The sequence below is a fragment of the Colius striatus genome, chromosome 1 (genome assembly GCF_028858725.1).
Source record: "Colius striatus isolate bColStr4 chromosome 1, bColStr4.1.hap1, whole genome shotgun sequence".
NCBI lineage: Eukaryota > Metazoa > Chordata > Aves > Coliiformes > Coliidae > Colius > Colius striatus.
In genome coordinates this window covers 194,782,654-194,806,238 of record NC_084759.1, presented here as the reverse complement: position 1 = coordinate 194,806,238, position 23,585 = coordinate 194,782,654, and the positions used below count along the sequence as shown (strand labels likewise).

Genomic DNA, 23,585 nt, shown 5'->3' with positions numbered 1-23,585 from the left:
TAGCAATGAAGAACTTGGTAGCTGAAAGATATTCTTTTTCAATCCCTTTTTATTTCATATTTTATAATAAGCAATTCATTGATGTAAATAGGTAGACCAGAAGATAGCACTTAAGGTGCTGGAGATTTTAAGTATTGTGCAATTTTTTCTAATACTAATTTTTCATTGTAGTATTTGTGTTTCTGTTGGTTTCATATGAAATGCACTTACTAGAGTGGTGACAGTAATATCTGTAAATTCCCTCTTAACATTAACCAAAGGCTTTGGAAAAGTGTCTACTCTGTCACAAAGTTACTGAATTCTAATCTTCATATTTTTATTCTGTTGGTACTCACTAGATTGTTAGATGTCACTGAATGATAACCAGGATAGAGGTGAGCCTGGACTAAAAAAGAATGTATCCATATTTTGTGTACCACGCGCTATTACTGCCTACGTATGAGGTCTTTGTATGCATCTTACTAGATTTCTTTGCTTGTCTGGTGTGATATTCAATAGCCTTGTGTTGTTTCCAAGATGCAGAAAATCCATATGTTGCTGTCTGTTCTCCCTGATACGGAGTTAGAGCTTAAGTCCATGTTGCTTAATGTCTGTTTCAGCTAGAATTGAGTTAAGCATCAAGGCCTTTTGTGCTTCTAATGCTGCCCTGCCAGTGAGGAGGCTAGGGGTACACAAGAAACTAGGAGAGAACATGGCCAGGACAGCCGACTTGCATTAGCCAAATGGCTATTCCATACCATAGAACGTCATGCACGGTATATAACTGGGGAGGAGTTGATAGGGAGGGGTGGATTGCTGCTTGGGCATCAGTCAGCAGGTGGTGAGCAGTTGTGTTGGGCATAGCTTGGGGTCTTTTTTTCTTGGTTTTTATTTTTCTCTGTTTCTATTATATTTCTTTACATTACTATTCTTGTTATTGGTGGTGATGGTGGTATATTTTATTTCGTTTTAGTTAGAAAACTGTTCATATCTAAACCCACAGGTTTTAATTTCTTTTCCTTGATTCTCCTTCCCATCTCACTGTGGGGGGACAAGGGCAAGCAGCTGCATGGTGCTTAGTTACTGACTGGGGTTAAATCACAGCACCTATCTAACACGCTACTGAGAATTTGCTAGGCACTGCATACAAATCTTTCCTACTAAAACCATCTCAATTGCATAAATATTCCTGGAGGTATGAAAACAGCTATTGATTTTTTTCAGCTCTGATGTTTGGCTATTCTCTTGAAATTTTCAAAGAAAATTATTCACACAAACTGGAAGAACAATTACATCAGTGCACCTAACCTGGATTTCAAAATGCTTCTGAAAATGGACTGTATGATCTTTAAGACACATAAATAATTAGAAAAGGATTCTTAGGAATTTTTGGTCTTCACCTCACATGCTATCTCACTTCATGTAGTTATTCTTACAAGTAGGACTCAGTGGTCTCTGAGTCTATATTTTAGGTTTTGGCCTTGAAGTTTGCCATAACTTAGAATTTGGAGAATCTTCTATCTCAAGCTGTAGGCTTAGTACCTAAGCAGATCATACAGAAATGGAGAAACATAGTCAAGTAAAATATAAAAGAGTTAAGGTGAGAAAGTAGAGAGAGTATTTGGAGCACTAACTATTCAAGCCTTACTTTCCGTTTAATTGAAGATCTAACTTCATGGGGAACATGGCCACAAATGCCAAAAGCATAGACAAGGATTATAGAACTATGTTATACATGTTACAGTATGCAAAATACAAAAGCAGAAGAAGCCTTAAAAGATTTTTCTGTCTAGTATCACATACTAGTACACTTTTATCCCATATTCATATCATCCTACACAAAAAAAAAGTGTATGACAAGTCTCAAAAGCCCCTAAATTCAGTCTTTGATCTGAACTCCCATGATACAATATCTGCAGATTCTGCTATTAGGATATTTAACACAGGCCAGGGGATGATAACTGTATTGTCATAATTCTCACATTTATTAGAACAATTTTGGTAAGATTTGCAAGTTGCCAGTTGAGTAAGCAGTGTGCAATGAACTCAGTGGCTGCCAAAAATGCTGCAGTTGCAGAAATAACTTTTCTCCTATTAAATGTAATTAACATCTATCTCACATGATTTGGCTCTTTGTATGAACAGACAAAAATATACATTGAAAATAATAGTCATAATCTCATGCATAATTTCATTTAATAAATAACAACATCTTATTTCTTAACAAGAAGAAATATCTAGGAAAGGAGAAAAAGCTTATTTCTATATAAAGAGGTGGCAGAGAAGGCGAGAACTTCATATTGCACTAAGAAGATTAATAATCCAGACCTTTTTTTCAATGTCATCAACTTTGACAGCTTTGATTTTCTTTTAATATTGTTGTTTGGGCATGTAGGGCTTTATTATATTGTTTAATTATCAAGACAACAAGCAAACAATGATCTGAGTATCAGGGTTTTTTTTTTCATTTTATATTAAAAATTAAATAGGTTAAGAAAATATAGTCACCTCTACCTCCACACTTGTGCAATCAGACACAATCTGTATCTGTATTAAAATACAAGAGTTCGGAAATTCAGCTCATTTACTTCTAACTGTTCTTTGAGAACAAATTTTAAAGCTAAATTTAAAGCAAAATGTAAACCTGTTGAAAATTTCAGAATAAGTAATGCCTTTTAGGATACAATTTCTGCTATATATTTAGAATGGGTTATATCTTTCTCTATAATTACCAAATATTTTACTTGAACAAATTAGTTATCATCCCCGTACCTGAATTTCCCCATCCAAAAGGAGAGACATTTTAGAACCTTGTAATAATTATTGCAGTTAGCAAGTCCCATCATTTCTACTTCAAATGTTAGTGAAGTGTAATGGAGTTCAGCTTATGATATTTAGTCTGAATACTGTATTTCTTCAGTTGTGCAGTATGCATTAAACAGAAATCTGTGCTCAATCACATGTAGATCTGTTTCTTGTCAATGCACGGCATAAAGTAAAAATATCCAGAGTTTCGTTAGAGTTGAATAAACATTTCCAGGCATATCAATCATATTCCAGGAGTGTTGTGAACCTTTTACTAATGGGGGTTACAGAGACATTTCAGGCGATTTTGACATGAGTTCACTTCTAAAGCATCTTTCACGGTCTGTTGCTTGAATCAGGATATTAGCAAGGATGCCCCTCTCTGACCCTGTTTAGCTGTTCACATAGCCTTTATAAGAAGAGCAGAGTTTATTCCTGCATTTATACAACTGCCTTTTTGTAATTGGTGATTCTGACAATTTTTAAAAAAGGCTTGTTTGTTTCAAAACCTGTAAGGAAATTTCTCTGTAACATAAGGAGCACTTTTCAAACCAGTAGGCAGGCATGAAGTTAACCCCGATGAAAAGTGAGAAGCCGCTGGAAAATTTTGTCCAACCTTTTGTCTCTTTGCCCCACAAAAGTCTTCTTCCCTCCAGCAGTCCCATTAAGTCCGATATTGATTCTGAGTCAGTGAATGTAGGTAGAGCTTGAGACGCAATGCTGCTACCATATGCTCTGTGCATGCAGCAGCAGGGAGCTGCCCATCTTGTGCTCATCTCTTCTTTCAGTACATACCACAGGGGAGCAGAGCTAGATAAGTGAGAACTGTGTACAGGAGCTAAACAAATTCCTGGTGACTGAAGCTCAAGAGATTTGCCAGGTCTCAGCTATCACTCTCAGGGGGTGACTAGGTAGGGGAGTAGGGAGAGAAGAGGGTCCCATCTCCAGAGGCTGGATGAAGAAAACTGACTAGAGTAGGATTTGATGGAGTTGAAGATGTGACAATTTGTTTTTTCTGTGCATGGAGGCAGGGAGAAAAGGCAGTGATTTTATGCTCAGAGATGGCTGGAGAGTGGGTGTTTCTATGCATGTGTGTTCTTGTAGAAGGAGGTGGGAAATGGGAGGAAGGAACTAAAGAAAAGTGATGCAATTGTGAATACTTCAAACCCTGATACTTTCACTCATTTTGATATATTGCTTTCTTCTTTAGCTCCAAATGAAAGAAAATTAAAATTCTTTGTATTCAACTAATTTCTTCTGCATTAGAGTCAGCGTTGTTGCACACAGTATTTACTGAGACTTTCTTTGCCATACTGAGCAACACCTGTGGTACTTCTGAGGAAAAGTCAGATAATATTGAACACCTCTTTTTCTGGTAGGTCTGTTCCTTGAGAATTTATTCACAGGCTAATAGTGAGTCTTGAAGAATGCTCACTTATGCTGCTGCTCTGTTATTCATGGTCTTTCTATTCCATCTGTACATTTACAATATAGGGAGTCTCAATAAGCAAAAGCTATCAGCGTTTGATAATTGTTGGCCTGAAGTCACACCTTTCGAATCCTGTGAACCCATCAGCTCTTCAGAAACTGGCAGGACTGAGCTGGGGGTGCCTGTAACACGGTGAAGGAATTAAAGAGCACAGGAAAAATTAGTGGTTTCACTCTGGGTCAGTTCAAAGAGAGCACGCAGCAGAAAGAGGTGTGAAAATGGAAAAAAAAAGAAATTGAGGTAGTAAAGGGAACCTGACAGTGCTTTCATGTCTCATAAGGGAGAAGTGCAGGTCATAGTTTAATAGGGTCATCATTGCAATTGTGTGAGAATGAAAGACAGGTTAGATATGCATTAATCATACCACTGTCATCAGCATCTTACTGGGATTATTCCCCTGGTAGTGGCCAGAGCCTCAGCTAGAGCTCCTGGTACCCATCTTGTTCAATGGAGCTTGGCTGACTTTCTTCCACTGAAACATCTAGAAAAGCCTGTGAGCTACAAGACAGCCTGATGTGCTCAGGCATGCTGGCCTCAAGCAACTGGGGAGGAAAGTATCCAGCCACAGCACAGACACTGCCTCCCCTCAGACCTCATCACTGGTACTAGAAATCACCCATGTATTTAACCTTGTTTAATTAATAGGTGGGTTTGGGTCTGGAACCCTCTCAAAAATTCTGCAGGAATTTCATGTAACACTGGAGTGCTGCACACAGTCTCAAAATATTTACCACATTTATATGTTCATACTTTTTATATAATTTTAGAAGATTACTTTTTTTAGAGAGAAAAGCTGTCCTAACATAGACAAGAGACGTTAAAAATACTGTCATTTTACCTCTGGTCGTTTTCCAGGCAGATTAGAATGACAGCATCATTACTCAGAGTTCAAAAAAGCTTTCTGAGGTTTTTTGTTAGATTGTTTTCAGCAATCTGTTTAGTCTGTCTTATTCCAATTATTTTCTGTATGTAGAGTATATTTTTTAGGCCAAACTTGATTGCATCAAAAGGAAATGCAGCTGACTATTATGTAAGAGATTTCAAGTGTTTCTAGTGCAGTTCCTACTTATTTAAAAAATAGCTCTGAATTGTTGTGGGAAATAGGGATAATACTAAGCAGCACACTTGAACAATTGTTATGTCAAAAATCCTGTTCCATCCAAGGTGCCAAACCAATGGACTTTTACTTGAAACAATACAGTATTGCAAATGCTGTCTTTTTATAATCTATTTCTAAATGCAGGATTATAGCATTTTAAACGTTTGATTTGCTACAAGAATAATGAATTCTGCTTTACTAAAGCATAATATATGTAATTTCAAGGCGACTAGAAATGGTTTTTGAATGGCATGTTTATTGTATGTATTACAGGTACTTGAATGTATCTGAAAGTGTTAGATAGTAATCTAAAATTGATTGTAATATTAATGAATGTTGGCTGTGTATGATAAATTGTGTTTGTATGTGCCTGTGGGTAGATATACTAAAGTTGTATCTCTGTAAAAATATATGCATGCATGTGTTAAAATATATACATTTATTTATATATAAAGTAAACATCAAATTTGATCAATTTCATATAATAACACAATTGTTTCTAGGAACTAGGGTGCTAGAGGAACCATATTATTTCATCATATCAAATATTCTTACAGACATTTCACTGAGAGGCTTCATGCCATGGAGCAGTCACTTTTACAGTGATCAGCCTGATCACAGGGATATGGATTTTGACTTTCCAATGTACAAATAAATCCATATATTGACATGTTAGTACATCCAAATGTTCTCATTTTGCATGAGTGTATTAGAATTAGAAGCTCATTTTCTTTCACTATGACTTCTGTGTGATCCTTTACCTTGGGATGACAGAAAAAATCAAGCTTTCCCTGACTTGGCTCTTCTCCCACTTAAATTCAGCAATGGCACTGGCCACAGAAATCAACCTCAAGACTCTCTCACACACACACATAAGTGGAATGCAATTGAGAAGAACCAAACCAAGTGGAGGAAAAAGGAAGGACTGGAATAAAGCTACTAATGCAAAGGATAAAATGTAAAGCATTATCTCAATACTCTTACCAAAATCTGTTTGCACAATGCAAAGACATCAAATGGACGTAGACAGCCTTTGATCTATCGTTTTTCAAATTTAGAAGTTTCCTTTTATGCTATATAATAGGTATCATAAAAAGGCTTGAAACAATACCTCTCTGAATCAAGACTGCAAGGGAAAGCCAGTATATGTAGTCAGTGTCTGGTAGCCTACCTATATATACCATGAAAGCAGCTGTGTCCAATTGACAAGCAGAGTGATGCATTAATACCTTGTACAACATAATTGCATCTGCTTCAACAGACTTCGGCAAGTTAGTTTTACTTCTTACAGTATCAGCAAGTTCTTCTCCCAAATCTTAGAAATATATGATACTGTGACTTCTTTGTAACCTCTGTGTGAATCTTGCAATAGCAGTTTTTAGGGGCAGGCTGTATATTGAACCTATTCCTTCAGAGTAATTTAAATTACTCATGCACTGTAGTCTTATTATTATATTGATATCAGTGGTGGAATTAGATGTTCCTTTAAATTCTGATTTAGCTAGAAGATAGGGAAATCACATTAAACTTGTATAATTTTTATTCCACTCTCTTTCACCTCTTTACATTTCAGTCAATTTGATACAACAGTTTTAATTTGCCATTAGATGAAGACACACCTCATATTTTTGTGTTTCAATTAGGCAGCATGGCTGTTTTTTAATTTGAGGGAGGGATTTGAGGAAATCACAGAATGCTCACGTAAATAATTTCTTTTTTAATGGCGACAGCTTCAGTCTCATTTACATCTTGATGGTATCTGAACACATCTGGGTCTTACTTAGCTATTCAAAATCTTTGTTACGCCTTGAGAGCATCATTCCCAAATGGATTCTGTTTGTGCAAGTGAAAAAGAAGAATATATTACCAGTCATCTGAAACAATCTTCTTTTGCATATTCCCTTTAACTACATGAAAATAACCATACAGACAAGTACACTTGTTCTACTTATTTTCATAGCTGGAGGAAGGGGGAGAATCCTTCAGTAGAAAAAACAGAGAGAGTGGGTAAGAACCAAGTTGAGAAAATGTGTAATTATCAACCAAACTAGAACCTGAATAGACTCGAGGAGAAGCATGTTCTTCCCTGCAGAAGACTCGCATTTGCCCCTAAAGCTCATCTTTGATATTTCTTGTTTGGATAGTGGTATCATTTTTTGAATGCTAGAATGCTAAAATAATAATTTTGAGGAGCATGCTTTTTGTAAGATTATGCAAATCCTGAGGCAAGGACTGTGAAGCATTCGGCTTCTTTGTCTAACATGTGACACGAGCCACCAATACTGGAGGGATTCATCCTACGCTTTCTCCACACCATAATGTTTGTCCCTCCATTATTACTTGTATTTGCTTTTTTTCTTTATTTCTGTGTCACTTAAATGACATTGTCAGTTCCACTATTCCCACCTGTCTTGACCTAGGCTGGCTTTGAGCGATCTCTGGTGCTATAGAGCTCTTTCTGATAGCAACAGCCTAAAACTGGATATAGAGGCAGATGATCTCAACTCTGTCAGAGTAAAGTCTGTCCTTTGCCTTCAAGCCCAAGTGAACATACTTGGAGGAAAATGTGCCATCTATGGTTACCAACAACACTGCACCAGATAAACTTCTGTGCTTGCAGTCACATGGATTCAGAATTGCCTCAGAATCCAAAACACACTCTTCAGATTTGAGACTAGATGGACTGCTGGTGCTTCTTCTAAATCACTACTCTTTTTGAAGGCAGCTGAATCTATATGAGTAAGTGTGAAAATCCACATACCTCTGTTTTCCAGTAGTACCTTTTAGATGAGTTCTACTGAGTGATTTGTGGTATTCAGCATTTATTGCACAGGTCATTGCAATAAATCCTAAAGGACAGTGAAGTCTGAGAAAGAAAACGGAAATGATCACTGCAGAAACCAAAGTTTGTATCCTCTCTTTTTATGGTCTTTAACAACATATAAGCACATTGAGAAGCGTTTTACATTACTTATTCCTAGCATAGTAAATAATTCATAGAAGTAGTGTTAGTAATTGTACTTTAATGACATTAACAGCATGGTATCAGACTTTTTCATTGCATAAAGTTCCTCAACTGTCCCCAGTTAATCAGAATACTCCATGCCATGAGAATGCTATCAGTGCTTTTACCATAGTTCTCTTGTGCAGGATAATAATATACGCATTTTTAGAATTTTAGTGAAAAGACTGGATAGGTTCATTCACAATGGAAATCAAATGATACAACTTTTCAGAATTTGGTTCTTCACAGTGTTTTATTAAAACTCAAGTTACTTATTAACCGTGACAATGGTGTTGATGTTTCAGTAGTAGTTTATAATATTCCAGGCTCACTAGACATTAACTACATTGATTGATTAGTTCATCTTTGTGTATGTAAAATTTCTCAAGGCTAAACAATTTTGGGGTTCCTTGGTGAGAAAAGCTACATGACTGCCAGCTTGGAAATGCTGTGATTGTTTTTTCTAAATATTAACTGGGAACATAATATAGAAACTTTCACTAGTATAAAATAAGGAAAAAATACAATTATATATTGTGATTATAACATTTAGCACTTTGTTTTCAGTTCTTATAAAAACTTGTTCTGTTTCACAATAAACTAATAAAATTAGTTTATTGTCCTGTGAGCAGGTACACATTCTCCCTGCTATATCAATTGTAAAATCCATGACATCAAAGTACACTAAGTCAAACACTGAATTCATTCACCCAGCCATGATTAACTTTGCTGGTAGGACAATTTTATTTATAGTGATGTCTGCCTAGTTAGTGTTAGCAGCCCTAGATATAGTTTGAGTGATTCATAAAGACAATTTGGAGTTTCTTTTCATGAACCTGTATCTTCTCGATTATAAAAAAAGCAGAATGAATTAAAATAGAAAAGGAGCCCTGAGTTTGTTTGTGTACCTAGTGTTCTTTGGGTTTTTAATTTAGCCTTAGGTGAGTTTCTTCTGATTGTAATTCCTGTTGGAATTAATGATTATGTAATTTCACTATATTTGTAACAATCATATATACAGTTTACATCTTATGGTGGTTTTTTTGTCTGGAAAGAGCTTTCTGGTGGGACATGTATGTGAGCATTAGTGCACACACAAGCCTGAAAAATTAATAATTTCATATTCAAACTATCATAAGAACCAAAATGGACAAAACCAGTTTTAATACAAGTTGCCATCCATTTTTAAAACATTCATTTTTTTATTAGAATTCATCAATAGACTTTAGTCTTTTTGTGCCTGCCTGAAGCATGATAGGGCTCTTAGATATGCAGCCAGTTAGGATATTTTTAGACAGGGAAGAACAGAGCACCCAGCACACATCAGTTTCCTTTCTGTTTTCTCTAGCACTGCTCTGAGTGTTCACATCCCAGATTCCTCCTGCTCCTTCTGTTCTGGTATGCCACAGAACACATACTCATCCATTACTCATCTTTAGTTATCTCCTGTCTCTAATGTGCTGCATCCCTGCACACATTGTACTTTTACTTTTTTTGCACTTCTTCTGTAGCAGATAGTTCTTTGGAGGGAGTTTGTGAAATGGCTGTCCCATTTCCTACCGTTTTCACAAGCTTAACAAATAAGGATAAAAAGTGCATAAAATATGCTGGGGATAAATTTTCCGTGAATTGGCTTCTGTCACTGTAGCTACTATCTCCAGTCAGATGGGAGACTACAAGTTGATCTCAATTTTTTATGGACATAGAAGCCATACACTCTCAGGAGATGGCACCATCTAGTTGGTCAGGAGCAGCATAGAAATACTGTGTGGAAGCAAATGACAATAAGTGGTAGCCTTTTGAGGAAGAATTAGATACAGTGATCATTTTGGGAAGGACTTTTTAACTACAGGCCACCCATGGGATGATTCACAGTGAGAACATTAGAAGATGGCAGGCATACTGTGAGACTGCTTTTAAAGTCTGAACAAATAGTCTGATGCAGGATGACATAATAACCCATTGTAATTTACTTTTAATTCATTACCTAATTAACAAATTGATAAATTCAAACATCCAGAAAATTAATTATTTTCTAAAGAGGAAGAAAGGATGTGTTCTCATACACAACAGAGGATTAGTGCCCTTTTATAAATAAAATCTCAGATTTGACTATTGAGCAGTAATTGATGTATCCATAACACAGCTTTGTTTGTTGCTAGTGTTAGGACTCAAGCATTAAGCTGCACTCCCACATTACAATGAAAAAAGATAGAGTATTTACCCTACTGTGGTGTTATTATTGTTCATATATTTGCTACAGTGGAAACGAAGTCAGAACAAAATTGTGACTCCTCAATGCCATAAACCGTACAAGAGTACTGCAAATTGTCATATCTCTCTCAGAAAGCGTACAAACCAAAACAGAAAATAGGGAAAGTGAATGAGCCATACAAGGAGGCAGAATAGCTGATGGGATATTGGATATTCCTCATAAAGGGAGATTCTTAGCCATGCAGCTATAAGTGTGAAAACTGACCTTTTCCTAACCATTATAAGGCTGCAGTTTCCTCTTTGTTACAAAGCAACCTTAAAGAAGGGGCTTGGTGGGAATTTTGTTAATCATTTTGCCTCCTTCATCTCACTAAAAAAAATGTTATGCAAGCTGAATTTAGTTGTTTAGACTCAGTGTGGTATTCAGGAATGGGCTGGAAAAGAAAACATAAATTACTCAGTGGGTGAAGGTGTTAAATTGTTTTGCAAAGAATAAAAATATATTGTCCTTGAAAATGAGTGCTTGGCAGTGAAAGAGGCTCTAGAGATACTAAGATAACATTTGCTCAGAAGGAAGGTCAGTTTGATAATACATTACCCTCTATTAACCTGCAAAAATACAGTAAAAGCTGAAAGAACCAAAAGGAACTCCACTATTTTTCTCTACCATACAATTTATGTATTTACAATACATACCTGAAAAACGGTGTAGATCTTTTGCTGTAGAAATTATATGAGAAGCTCTCTGAAGTAGAAGTAACTTTTATGTTAATGATTTTATTATCAAAACAGTTAAAATGGAGGTAATGCATAAGGTAAGCATAGGTTGCACTAGAACATGTTTAAAAGGCCCTTACAACCCCACCATTCCACAATTCTATTATTCTGTGATCAGCCTAAAGGTTGAGTGACTTTTATAAAATTCTTAGGTAAAAAATGACTTGTATAGTAACCATACATTTATGTGAGATATTTGTTACTGGATTGGTAATCGGAGATTACTCCATTTTAAATGCACTGAGGTATTTATACATAGCAGACTGTTAATAGAAATTCACTTCTTGAAGTGGAAATTATTTCACTCTTCTGATACATTTAAATTCTACTTGAAATAAATATCATCCTTTCTGTCTTTAATTTTGCATAAAACCATTAACTTGTAGTAATCCTGACTTCTTTTAAAGTCTGTCTCAGTCTCTTGAAGGTGCTAACCTTGTATATCCAGTTGACTGCTTTCAAGATACAACAAGAATTGAGGATTTTTGTATTCGTACAATTGTATTCTGAATTTCTGGTTGACAAGAGAGTAGAAGCTCTCAAAGCTAGGATGAAGCAGTGAATGAGCACACAGTTTGTCATAAATGGTAGGATTAAGGACACAGGATGTTTAGCCAGAGTCAGATTCTTCAACATAAAGTTTAGGGGTAAATTTGTAGTGTTAACTGCAGCATCTGGGGTGATAGTAACTGTAAACATTTCTCATGGGAAGCATTTGGATGCATAGTATTAAATAGATTGAAGTTTCTAAACAATACATCATAGCAGCACCTTGAGATTTGGTGCCTGATGTTTGGCTTCACATCCATGGATTATCTCTGAAATAAGCACGCCGATTTTCATGGGTGCTGAGTGCTGGCATTTCCCATTGAGCACAGTCAGAGAACCAAGAATCCACAAATTCAAGTTTTTACTCTTAGCTTTAAAATAAGTTAGTGACCTGACTGATCATGAAATCAGGTTTGCATGAGTGTCAGTCAGATACTGAAGTTAGGCACCTGGGTGAGCATTCTTTGTAAGTGCAGCAATAAAAACAGAGTATTGATCAAACAACGATGAAAATCACAGTCTTAGTAAATAGATAACAGTTATAAAACTGCCCCAGTTCTGGCAGTAATGGCCACTTCAGTTACAAGGAATGTCCTCAGAAACCATAATATCTCTAAAATTGAGACAAACTTTCAAGTTACATCTCTATAAATTCAAAATGGAGACTAATCCTACTCATCTGTCTTTGCACATTCTTAAATATCCAACTAACTGTTCTTACTTTCACTAAATACCAATTTAGTATGCTTTAGCAAGCATTACTCAGAGAAAAACTCTATTAACCATTTCAGTTCACAAGTAAAACATGACTGCCTGTTACTAAAAATGCCCAGTTACCTATAAATTTCAACCTTCAGAGACATTTATCTTTGTGCTGCAGCCTCTTTGTCAATGCTCCGTCTAGTTCCTCACTTCATTCATCTCCCTCTTTCCTTCCTGGCAGTTTATGTCAAGAATTAGCAATGCTACTGGAAATGTCTTCCACCGGACAGGTGGCATGTTGCCAGAATTCCCAGGTGGAGACAGGGGCTACTTGGTATTTAAACCATGTTTTACCATACCCTTATGATTTTAGGCTGCCAGCAGGCTGGCTTTGCTGCATTCCTTCTCCTGGGAACCATTACCTAGATAAATGTGATGCTCTGTGTACAGAAATAAAATGTTGTGCATACAGAAGCAAATGTGTTGTAAATTTTGACCTCTTTTTCCTAAAGAAAAAAAGAGCTTCATTTCTACATGAGCCTCTGCACACACTGACATGTTCCAAAGTGATCCCAAATAACTATACAAACATGACATACATTTTTGCCTTGCTCTTGAGGTCCACTGACGTATTATCACGCAGTTCAGTCATCCCAGGTAGTTCAGGATATGCAAGTAGGTCCTGCAAGCAAAACCTAGACACACCAGTCTTACGTTATTTGTAAATAAAAGGCTGCCTTGAAAATGAGACCTTTTTCTTTTTATGTGCTCTTGCCTCCAAATTACTTATCATCTTTTAAGTAATTACTTTTTTTGTAAAGTGGCTATTTTAACATCCATGCTATGCTTTCATATGCTTGAAGAAGTGAAAAACTGTCTAGCTAGGAAGAGAATTTGCCTGCTCTTTAGCACTTTATGAGCAGCATTCATTTAAGTTTTCTTTTGCTATTGCTTTACTTACAGTTTTAATGTGCAATGTTTCATGGTTACTGCATCAGCAAGGGCTGTAGATTTCCTTTGACTTTATTTTATTCCTTTCCCCCAAAAATTTTAAATGCATTTCTTTAAATAGCTTTTATCACTATATGCAAAACAAATGTACATAGTTTCTTCTACTAATCCACATCTGCCTGGGTGTAATTGCATGATACATGCTGGTTAAACACAAACAGTTTGAATAGACAGCTTTTTAATTAGGAATGTGCATTGGGTCACAATAGAGTTAAAGTGGATTCTAAAACATTGATACTATAAAAATGGTACCTGCTTACTCAACAGATCTGATTCTTGGGTAAAGTTGAAGGCACGTGTCTGTGTCACATCCTTCCGTTGACCCTTGCTGCAGAAGCCAAGTTTGGAGCCAGCATCCTCAATCCTTCCAGTGACAGGGACAGATTTTAGCCTGAGTTAACAACCTCTACAATCATGCTTTGTAGAATTACTAACTTTCAAATATGACAAACAACTGATTTACATCTGTTGCTTAGTCTTTGTCAAGAGGAAAATTTAGGCCTATCTAGTACAAGTTTAAGTGCCTGAATGCCTTGAAATACTGTTTAAATTCACATTTTGACAGATTTAGTAAGTAATTTTTGTTACCTTGATATTTGCCCCTAAATCTCAGTTCCCAGAGTCCAGTAAGTGAAAGGAAGTTCTGTGGATAGTGGTTACCTTTCAGTTTTGCAGTTTGTCAGCACATAGGTAAAACTTTCTGTATGAGGTGAGGACTAGGAAACATGCCAGTGTGAACAGAGATATTTTAATAGGTTCTTCAATGTTCTCACATACCAATGAGTGGTCCTGAAATGATTTCTCCATGCAGAGGCAACTGAGCATGTTAACCAGCAACTCTTCACCGTGATTGCCGCAGTATCAGATAAAGTTGTTATAAAGCTAATAATAAAGTGGTCAACTTTAAATTTAGCACTCCCAATCAGTAGCTGTGGTTATTTTACGTATGTACTTCTCCCCAGGTTACATTCTTGATATGTTTTAGCAGCTAATTTAATGTTCTTTTTTGAAAGAAATAAGTTAGAATTTTCTTGGCAGGTGTTTTAAGTTTTTCAGTATTAATATGCAACAGTAATCTTAGACTGAAATCTCCTTTAAGAAGCTCTTATAGTTTATTAAATTTTATTTTAAAAATTAGTGTAATTATGTAATGAGTATTAACAAAAAGTAGGGCCAAATTTTTCAAAAAAAGATAAATCAGGCTGCCATGAACTGATCCTAGGTTTTACCTTTTGTCTGTAAAAGTTAGGCCTTGCAGATGTTAGCAGCTAGAGCCAAATTAGTTGTACAAGGTTCTGTGGCAGGTCAGAGTACAAGGAAACACGGAATTTCTGTTTATGCAGTACCTTTTGAAAACTTTTGCATCCAAGGAAATGCTTCTTCCTATTCATAACAACAATTATTTGTTCACACACTGGATTAACACCTATGACAAGTGGAAGGAAGATGAGATTTAACGTTTTAATTTGGCTGTTACTGCTTAAGTGATCTCTCACACACTAGTTTTCTGTACTGTGCTCTGTACTAGTAACTGTATGCACATGTGTAAAAATTGTTTCTAATAAATTTTCACCTCTTTCATGACCATCAATCATATGCCATTGTTGTTAAAACTACCCTCGTATTTTATATCTCAGTACTGGAAACCTGCTAACACCTCTGAATTTATTATTAATAGGCTGCATTGCCAGCAATCTTGCAGCACTTTGCAGAAAGTGAAGACAAGGTCACTGCTGAGAAATGACAGAAATAGCTGGTAATGACAGTAGATAGTGTGGGTGGGCAGGTGAAGGGAAAGCTTCAACAATAAAGTAATTATGTATTTCTAGTTCTGAAGCTCATGCAAAGTATTCATATGCAGAATTTAGAATATATGGTTGAGGAATACAAGCGGGAATAAGTAATGCTGGAGAAGTACCTTGGTAACTAACACTGGAGAGTTAACTTGGGCTATAAATGCAGCAATAAAAATGCAGCCTGAGTCTTGCAGAGCTGCTACTGCCTGCTCTGATTTCCCATTTCTGCTGGCTGCAGTGACTCTGCCCCCCACCTAACCACAGTGTTCTGTCAAATTTTAAGCACATGAACACAGATACTAAAAGCTTGTTCCAAAATTACTTTAAGGTAATCTGTGATGAAATGAGTTATATCAGTAAAACATACTGTATTTGAATCAAGCACTTCAAGCATGAAAAAAAGTATTTTTTCAGAGGTAATGTCTGTGGAAAATCTCCAGTGTCAGATTTACCCCTGCAACATCGTTGCAGAAAGGAATGTAAGTGGAAATCTGTTATTAGAGGATGTTGACACTCTCAAAATTCTTCACTAGTCATTGGTGAAGATCTGATTTTTCCTTTGAAATAAGTAGTTAAAACTTAACCTTTAACTAAACATTCAGGCATTGAGTTTATTAACATTACATGACAAAATAATTAATGGTTAGCAGATTTTAATAAGCAAAACAAACTCATTAAAGAAGTGAAATATTCTGGGGCTTCATGGATAGTTCTGTAAATAAGACATCAAATTTCATCAAGTGTAATGTACTGTGTTGGATCTGACAACAGGGGACTAGGTTCAGACATCCCCTCCAGACCTGTGTTCCTAAATTTATCAGTTAAATGCAAGAGCCTTAATTGAAGCAGAGGTAACTTTGAGACATTTTGATTCAGTTGGTCGTGGTTAGTATCGTCTAACAATGACTGACTCAATGCTGAAGTTAGGTATTGGCTGCCAGACTGCAGAATCTGTTCTTGTGATGGTGTAGATGTTTGAGATTACAGGGTATTTGTTGTCTAATGGGTATCTATCAAACTTGTCACTTCATCCAGATAGTCTTATTCAGATGCCTTCTCCAGCTTTCCTGGTCTCCCTCATCCCTAAGCAGTCTCAAGTAAGATAGGGTTGGTAGGGCACACGTTTGTACATGCTAAGTAAGGAAGACAAATTGGGGAGAGCATCTAATACTGAGGACATGGAGTACAAAGACGTTCAGCCTGGAGAGAGAAGACTCCAGGGGATCTCATCATGTCTACAAATACCTGAAGAGAAGGTACAAAGAAGACAGATCCAGACTCTTTCTGTTGGTGCCCAGTGATAGGACCAGAGCACAAATTGAAATGAGGGAAGTGCCATCTGAACAGCAGAGAACACTTTCTTGCTATGAGGGTAACTGAGCACTAGAACAGATTGCACAGGGAGATTGTAGTGTTTCCCTCCTTGGAGACATTCAAAACCACCTGGACATGATGCTGGGCAACTGGCTCTAGGTGACCCTGATTCAACAAGAGAGTTGGACATGATGACGTCCAAAGGTCACTTTGAGCCTCAACCATTCTGTGATTCTGTGACCAAGCTCTAGTAATTTTAGTAGGTTTAACTGTAAAAGCCAAGCAAAGTTTGATGCTTAATATAAATGTTCTGCATAACGATACCCACTCACTGTGAAAGTGTGATTTCTGGAGGCAGACTATGACTTTCTCTGAAAATCAGGCAGGAATTATAAAGGGGGTTGCTATTATGCTTGTCCATATGCACCCATTATTATTAGAAGCAGCAGAAGAGAACAAGCAGAAAAGATGCTGCAGGAACCTTTCAGGGAGTGTACCTGAAGTAGAGAGGTTTTGAACTTTGCACTAAAATGGCACTGGCTCTGTAATGCTCTTAACTACCAAATGCTGGTTATTTCTCTCTGTGTCAGCAATGAGGAACTCTCAGCCTGGAAAATTAGTTAGATTTGGAGAAACTCCTACAGTCCAGAGATTTATTTGAAGGCTTCCTGAAATTAGCTGCTCGTATTCCTCCATGTTTCATGATCTGAAATTTTCTTCCCAGTTTAACACTGTTGTAGCTGTTTCTTTGAGCTGAACTTAGTAACTCATGCCTTTTTCCCCATCTATTTTAACCTTCAGCTGTATATTCTCCATAACAGTACAGCATTATGGGTCCCAAAACAGTTTAACTGTAAGCAAGTTACAGCTTCAGAGTGTGCTTAGACATGCTGTTCATGTTATACCTCAGAAACCACAAAGACCTTTAAAAATGTTCATTCAAGAAATGCTGAAGAATATTCTGCTGTCTTGTGAGGGTCGTTATTTGAAGGAATTCTTACTCAAGACTTAATGCTCAGTTTTACCTGTTTAGTGACTGGGGAAGGGGATTACTTGGCCTATATATTTCCTGAATGCATTTCTTGTGCACAAATTAACTTCTGTTTGCTGTGTAATGACAACTACTTGATCCAATTTTCTGATTTACGAAAGATATATTGGTTTAAGTTTTATATCATAAATAATTCTAGACAAATGCATAAAGTGAAGGAGTGAAAACAGACAGTTTACTTGCCCAACACAATAAATGCATTATTCCTTTTACACCGTGTCTAAGTATTGCAAGAGAGGATGAACAAACAGATTGGTCTCCTCCCACCACATATCTGCATTGCCAGCACTCAGGGAAATTAAGACTGCATGGTTTAAAAAGTTGGAAGGGTACTATTAAGGCATAAGCTACTGAAACAGAAGCATGCATTGGAGAGTACCAGTTTTATTATGAGCAATGTCAACTTCACTGATAATGTGGAAGCCAGGAATGAGAATGCAGGTAAGATCTTTCTATATCAGGACATGACCAAATCACAATGAATTGCAGCTGTTGCCATGATAATTTAGTACAGTGCATTCTTTCTCTCTTTTAGACTTTTGAAAACTGTTTTACTCTCTGCTACTTGAGGCAGCAGCATTGGAGTTCTTTCAGCACTGCCTGTGAAATGACTACTGCTTTTGCTTATAGTTTGAAATCTATTTATGTGGCATGTTTAAGACTATTTGTAGCTCCTAAGGTTTCTGTGAATAACATTCACAAACATTTAAACAATGTTTCTTAGCATTTTTTCCCTGGACACCCTAGAGGAAATCTTTCTCCGAATCATCATTTCCGTGTATGCAATTAATTACTGTCAGACTGTTAGATGAGCTGATCATGTGGGAATTGACCATTTCATTTACAGATACAAAAAGCCTTTGCTTTTCACTGTCACATAGAAACAGCCCTTGCATTGGCATCTTGATGGTGCTCTTTTTTTCCTCTCTGCTTGGCAAGATCTTTTGATTGAAATGCTTAAAAGACATAATTTCATAAATAGACTCAAAACAAATTCCTTGCAAGCTCCCTCATCTTCCCTAAATCATTCTCATTTTATTGCTGAATTTTCAAATCCCATTAAAAAACATTTATGTTATGATAGGACAGGTTTTGAACTGTGTACCTCATAGACAACTCACAGTGTTGTCTGTATAAATCATTTTTGCTCCTAATTAATGGTAGGATAATAAGATGATCATCACTTAGAAAAATACTAATTTGTGTAGTTGCCTAACAAAACATCTTTCTCCTTTGTTATATACAAGCTCTTTTATTAAAGTGGAAACTGATTGTGGGTCATCAAACTATTCTAAATATTGTTTATACTGATTACTTGTTTTAATACACATCTTAAGAGTACCATAAAAAAATAATTTATTTCTCCCCCTCAGTCAGTTCATCCCAGATGGACTTTGCTGCTGCTTCCTCTCAGGGGGAGGCCTCCTCACACTTGCCCCTCTCCAGTGTGAGATCCCTGCCACGGGAGACAGTCCTCTAGGAACTGCCCTAACGTGACTCCTTCCCACTCCCCCTCCTTCTGCGCTGCCCTGGCTGGCTGCAGAGATGTTGCTCTCACATTCTTCCTCCCTTCTGCTGCTGCAGTTTTGCCTCTGCCCAGCAACTTCTTCCCATTCTCAAACACATTATTCATGGAAGCATTACTTCAATCACCAGTTGGCCAGGCCTGAGTCAGCTGTGGGTCCATCTTAGAACTGGCATTGGCGCTGTCAGATACAGGAGAAGCTTCTAGCAGCTCTTTGTTTAAAGAAGCCATCCCTGTACCCCCCCACTACCAAAACTTGACCCAGGCAAAACCACTACAGTGCCCCAGAGCCGGATGCAGTACACCAGGTATTCTCTTAGATGGTCTTCTCAAATAGCTCCTTGTTTCCAGGGCTGCATGTTAGGCTGTGTGTTTTGTTAGCCCTCTGTCTGTGTGTGTACACCCAGACACAAAAGTGTATGCATGTGCAAACATAAAAGACTCACAGCTGTGAAAAGGACGAAACTCAGGTCTCAGTTGTTGACCTAGTCCTTTCCTTCACAGACTCTCAAAGCATTTTAAAAGTGGTCATTAATATTTTCAGTCCCTTCTAAAATGACAGCTTCAAAAGAGCTGTATCAAGCCCAGTCTACCTCTGTGAGACTTGATTAGGAAAACCACATTTTCTCTCTCCTGCCAGATGCTTTCAAACCCTGCCCTTATATATTGCTCTACTTTATCTATCTGTTGGCCAGTCATGGATAGAAAGATCTCACTCCGGTTTTGCACTGTGCAGTCTCAGATCTAATCCCCCTTCTGTGATTTATGGGAGCAGGCCAGCCCTGCAACCTTCTCCTTTTAACACTGCACCTGCACATCATGGCTAACAGTTTTAGGCACGTTCCCGCAATAACTCATAAGATCTCTTTCCCAGGCAGCCATGCCTTTCCGTTAGCAGATATTTCCCCTCCTAGTCCTTTGCTCTCCAGCTCATTTTTTGAGTGTCCTCAGCCTTTCCTCAGATGCTGAAATGACCCAAGTCCTGTGGTAACAGACTCTGCCGTGTTTGTGGTGTGCTCAGCTGCTTAATGCAGCATCACATTTAGCTTCACTACTATCCTCCCCGTTAGCTGCACCAAGGCTGTTAAGAAAAATAATCCCACACCTGAGTTGCAACACACATACCCAGGGAAACTCCATCAGCAGCTTCTTTCCCATCAGCAGCAGTTTTGCACTTCTTCAGCTTCCAGCCTGGTTTTGCTCAGCTTTATGTTGGGGCAGTTTTGTGTCCCTGATCTTGCTCAAGCTCCTGATAACATGCTTTTTAAATGACCTCAGAGAAGAAGGAATATCTGCATCTCTCTCTGTATATATAGATGTCTATCAAGTATACCATGGGACCGGCTTGGCTGGTGAATTATGCATCTGAGTTCAGACCTTGAGTACACAATCTGCTACAAGCACCTCCTTAACTGAAACAGGTAGATTTGGGCCCTGAGATGCCATGTCACACTGTGTCACTTCCAAGCTGATCTTCTTCCCAGGTGGAGCCTCCGATTTTCTTTTGTATCTGAAAGCTGGAGCAGCAAGGAGTCATTTGTACCTAAATATCTCAAACCTGGAAAAACACCTTGATATGAGGAATAGCTTTATTTTTCAACAGGAAGAAGAGTAGCTGAACAGAGTTCTCTGCCAGCAGCCATCCCAACTATACAGTATTTTCTTACCAAGGTGGCCACTGAGACAAGAGAGCTTCAAAGAAAATTGTCCATATGCATCCAGGACCTGATCTAGGTGGACCTGCTTCTGCAAGGGGGTTCTGCAAGGGAGTTGATCTCTAAAGGTCCCTTGCAACCCCTACCATTCTATGATTCTATGACTGTAAACATGTAGTGTTGGGGCCTGCGTTATAATGAACATTATGGAGTCAGACAAAGACGGAGAAAGTTAGCAGTTCATCTTTGAATCGCTTTCGGCAGCAGAAAAAGAGAAGAAAAGAATGCCTATGTGACAGCAAGCTTGAGAAAGGAGGAAACCCATTTTTATTTTAATACACATCTTAACAGTACCATAACAAATAATTTTTGACTGTAGACATATAGATCCATTCTAACCACGGGAAGGGACTTGAACTTATTTCTAAACTTTTCAGTAACAGGAGCTGGTTGGTGCATGAGCAACATGGAGACCCATAAATATCCTTTTGACTCAAAGTATTCTGCTTTCATATATGCTCTGGCTGGCAGCTCTGTACTATACGTGAAGCAAGATTTGGAAATAAAAGTAGTACCTTTATTTTTATTTGATAACCTGGTTTAACTGGAACTATTAAACTGATCTTCTGACATTTTCTTAGATTTTTCTAATAAAAACTTGTTATATGTATCTGCAAAATTTGTCCTGTCGTTGTCCTTGGACCATCATGGCTACAACAAATTGCCAATAAACATCTCTAGGATGTGCAAGATACAGTTTTGTTCATGGCTATGGTATGAATGCCTGGATGTCTGATGGCAAGTAATAGGAAACTGTCAATATCATGATCAATGCAAAAACTATTTTCTTATGCACATACATGCACAGTCTTGCATCACTATTCATTGATTCGTCAGTCCACGACTGCTTGATATTTCCTTTTGCTCTTCAGCAAATAGTAGCATTTCTTGACAGTCCCTCCTCCGAATGAACTTCTGCTGTAGCTTATAAAAAAGTAATCTACAGACTACATGGAAAAGAGTCAAAAAAATAGGGAGGAAATGTTAAGAGCAGGTATATGTCTGGATCCAGCTTGATTCTCCAGCTGTGAGCTTCCACAGAAAATTGTACTGTCATTGTCTATTTGTATTACATTTACTGGCACACACACTTTGCTTTTTTTGTCTCCACTCCTTGAATCAGTATGTTGAAATTTATTTAATTTTTTTAGTAGAGTTCTATCTCATTTTAAAAAAATTACACTGCACATACAGTAACTGAAGTTGTCTCATGTTATTGCTATTTTTTTTCTTCTCTTTCTAGGTGATGTCATTGTCTATATTAATGAAGTTTGTGTCCTTGGACATACTCACGCAGATGTAGTCAAACTCTTCCAGTCTGTTCCTATTGGTCAGAGTGTCAACTTGGTGCTATGTCGTGGATACCCTTTGCCCTTTGATCCTGAAGATCCTGCCAACAGCATGGTGCCACCCCTTGCAGTAATGGAGAGGCCTCCGGTAGTGGTAAATGGAAGACATAACTATGAAACTTATTTGGAATACATTTCTAGGACTTCTCAGTCTGTTCCTGACGTAACAGATCGACCACCACACTCCTTGCACTCCATTCCAGCAGATAGTCAGCTTGATAGCACATTCCCACCAGCTGCCCATGATGATAATGTATCAATGGCTTCTTCTGGGGCCACCCAAGCTGAACTCATGACCTTAACCATTGTGAAAGGGGCCCAGGGCTTTGGCTTCACTATAGCAGACAGTCCTACAGGACAGAGGGTGAAGCAAATTCTAGACATTCAGGGATGTCCTGGTTTGTGTGAAGGTGACCTCATTGTTGAGATCAACCAGCAGAATGTACAGAACCTGAGCCATGCAGAAGTAGTGGATATACTTAAAGAATGTCCTGTTGGAAGTGAAACTTCTTTGATTATCCATAGAGGAGGTAAGTTTGGAAAGTCTGTACAATTAAAAAAATGTGTGTAAAAGGTTCTAAACCGTAAGACATACATATACTCACTTGTGTGCTAGATTGGAAATTTCCATGTTGTGGGAGGTAACACAATTGATTCAGGAAAAGAGTGTCTGCAATTAAGTATCCTGGGCAAAATCTTAAGAGCTTGTTGTACATTACCTTTTGTGTTTTGGATGTCAATGGTCCCACCTCTGTATAGGGTAAAACTAGAACAGTGTCAGACCTTTCACCCCATAATAGTTTGTATGGTGTCTGCAGCAAACTCTTACAAACCCAAAGGAGTGCTACAAGCTTTTCATGTAATTATATTTTCATGTAATTATATATATTGACTCATTAAGGTAGATCAAATTCAAAGCCACCTATTAGCCTTTTACAAGGTTACTGGTTTTGATAAGCCTCCTTTTCCTTCATTGTAAAAGTATTGTACAATAGTTATTTTGTTTCTTTCTTGACAAGATCCATAGTATGTTTTTCTGTTTTAAAAATACAGCTTCTAGCAACTTAGTTTTTCTGACCAGTCTGATACAGTCAACTTGAATATACAACACTGGAAGGGGAGAGTCAAGACTTATCTGTAAGGAATCAATAACAACATAAGAATTCTTAATAACTTAACAGTGATGAGTAATTTCATAGCTTTTAA

General features: G+C 37.5%; 1 protein-coding gene across 4 annotated transcripts in view; it reads left to right on the top strand.

The window, feature by feature from the left end:
* The window catches only part of MAGI2 (membrane associated guanylate kinase, WW and PDZ domain containing 2), a 734,934-nt gene that overhangs the window by 593,314 nt on the left and 118,035 nt on the right, over positions 1-23,585 (top strand). For 3 of the 4 annotated variants that reach the window (XM_062019637.1, XM_062019629.1, XM_062019646.1), the window contains exon 10: positions 22,274-22,909. The exons of the other annotated variant lie outside the window; for it this stretch is intronic. In XM_062019637.1, coding sequence (XP_061875621.1) covers positions 22,274-22,909 — 636 coding nt within the window. The remainder of the gene's footprint in view (positions 1-22,273; positions 22,910-23,585) is intronic. 4 annotated transcript variants of the gene reach the window in all.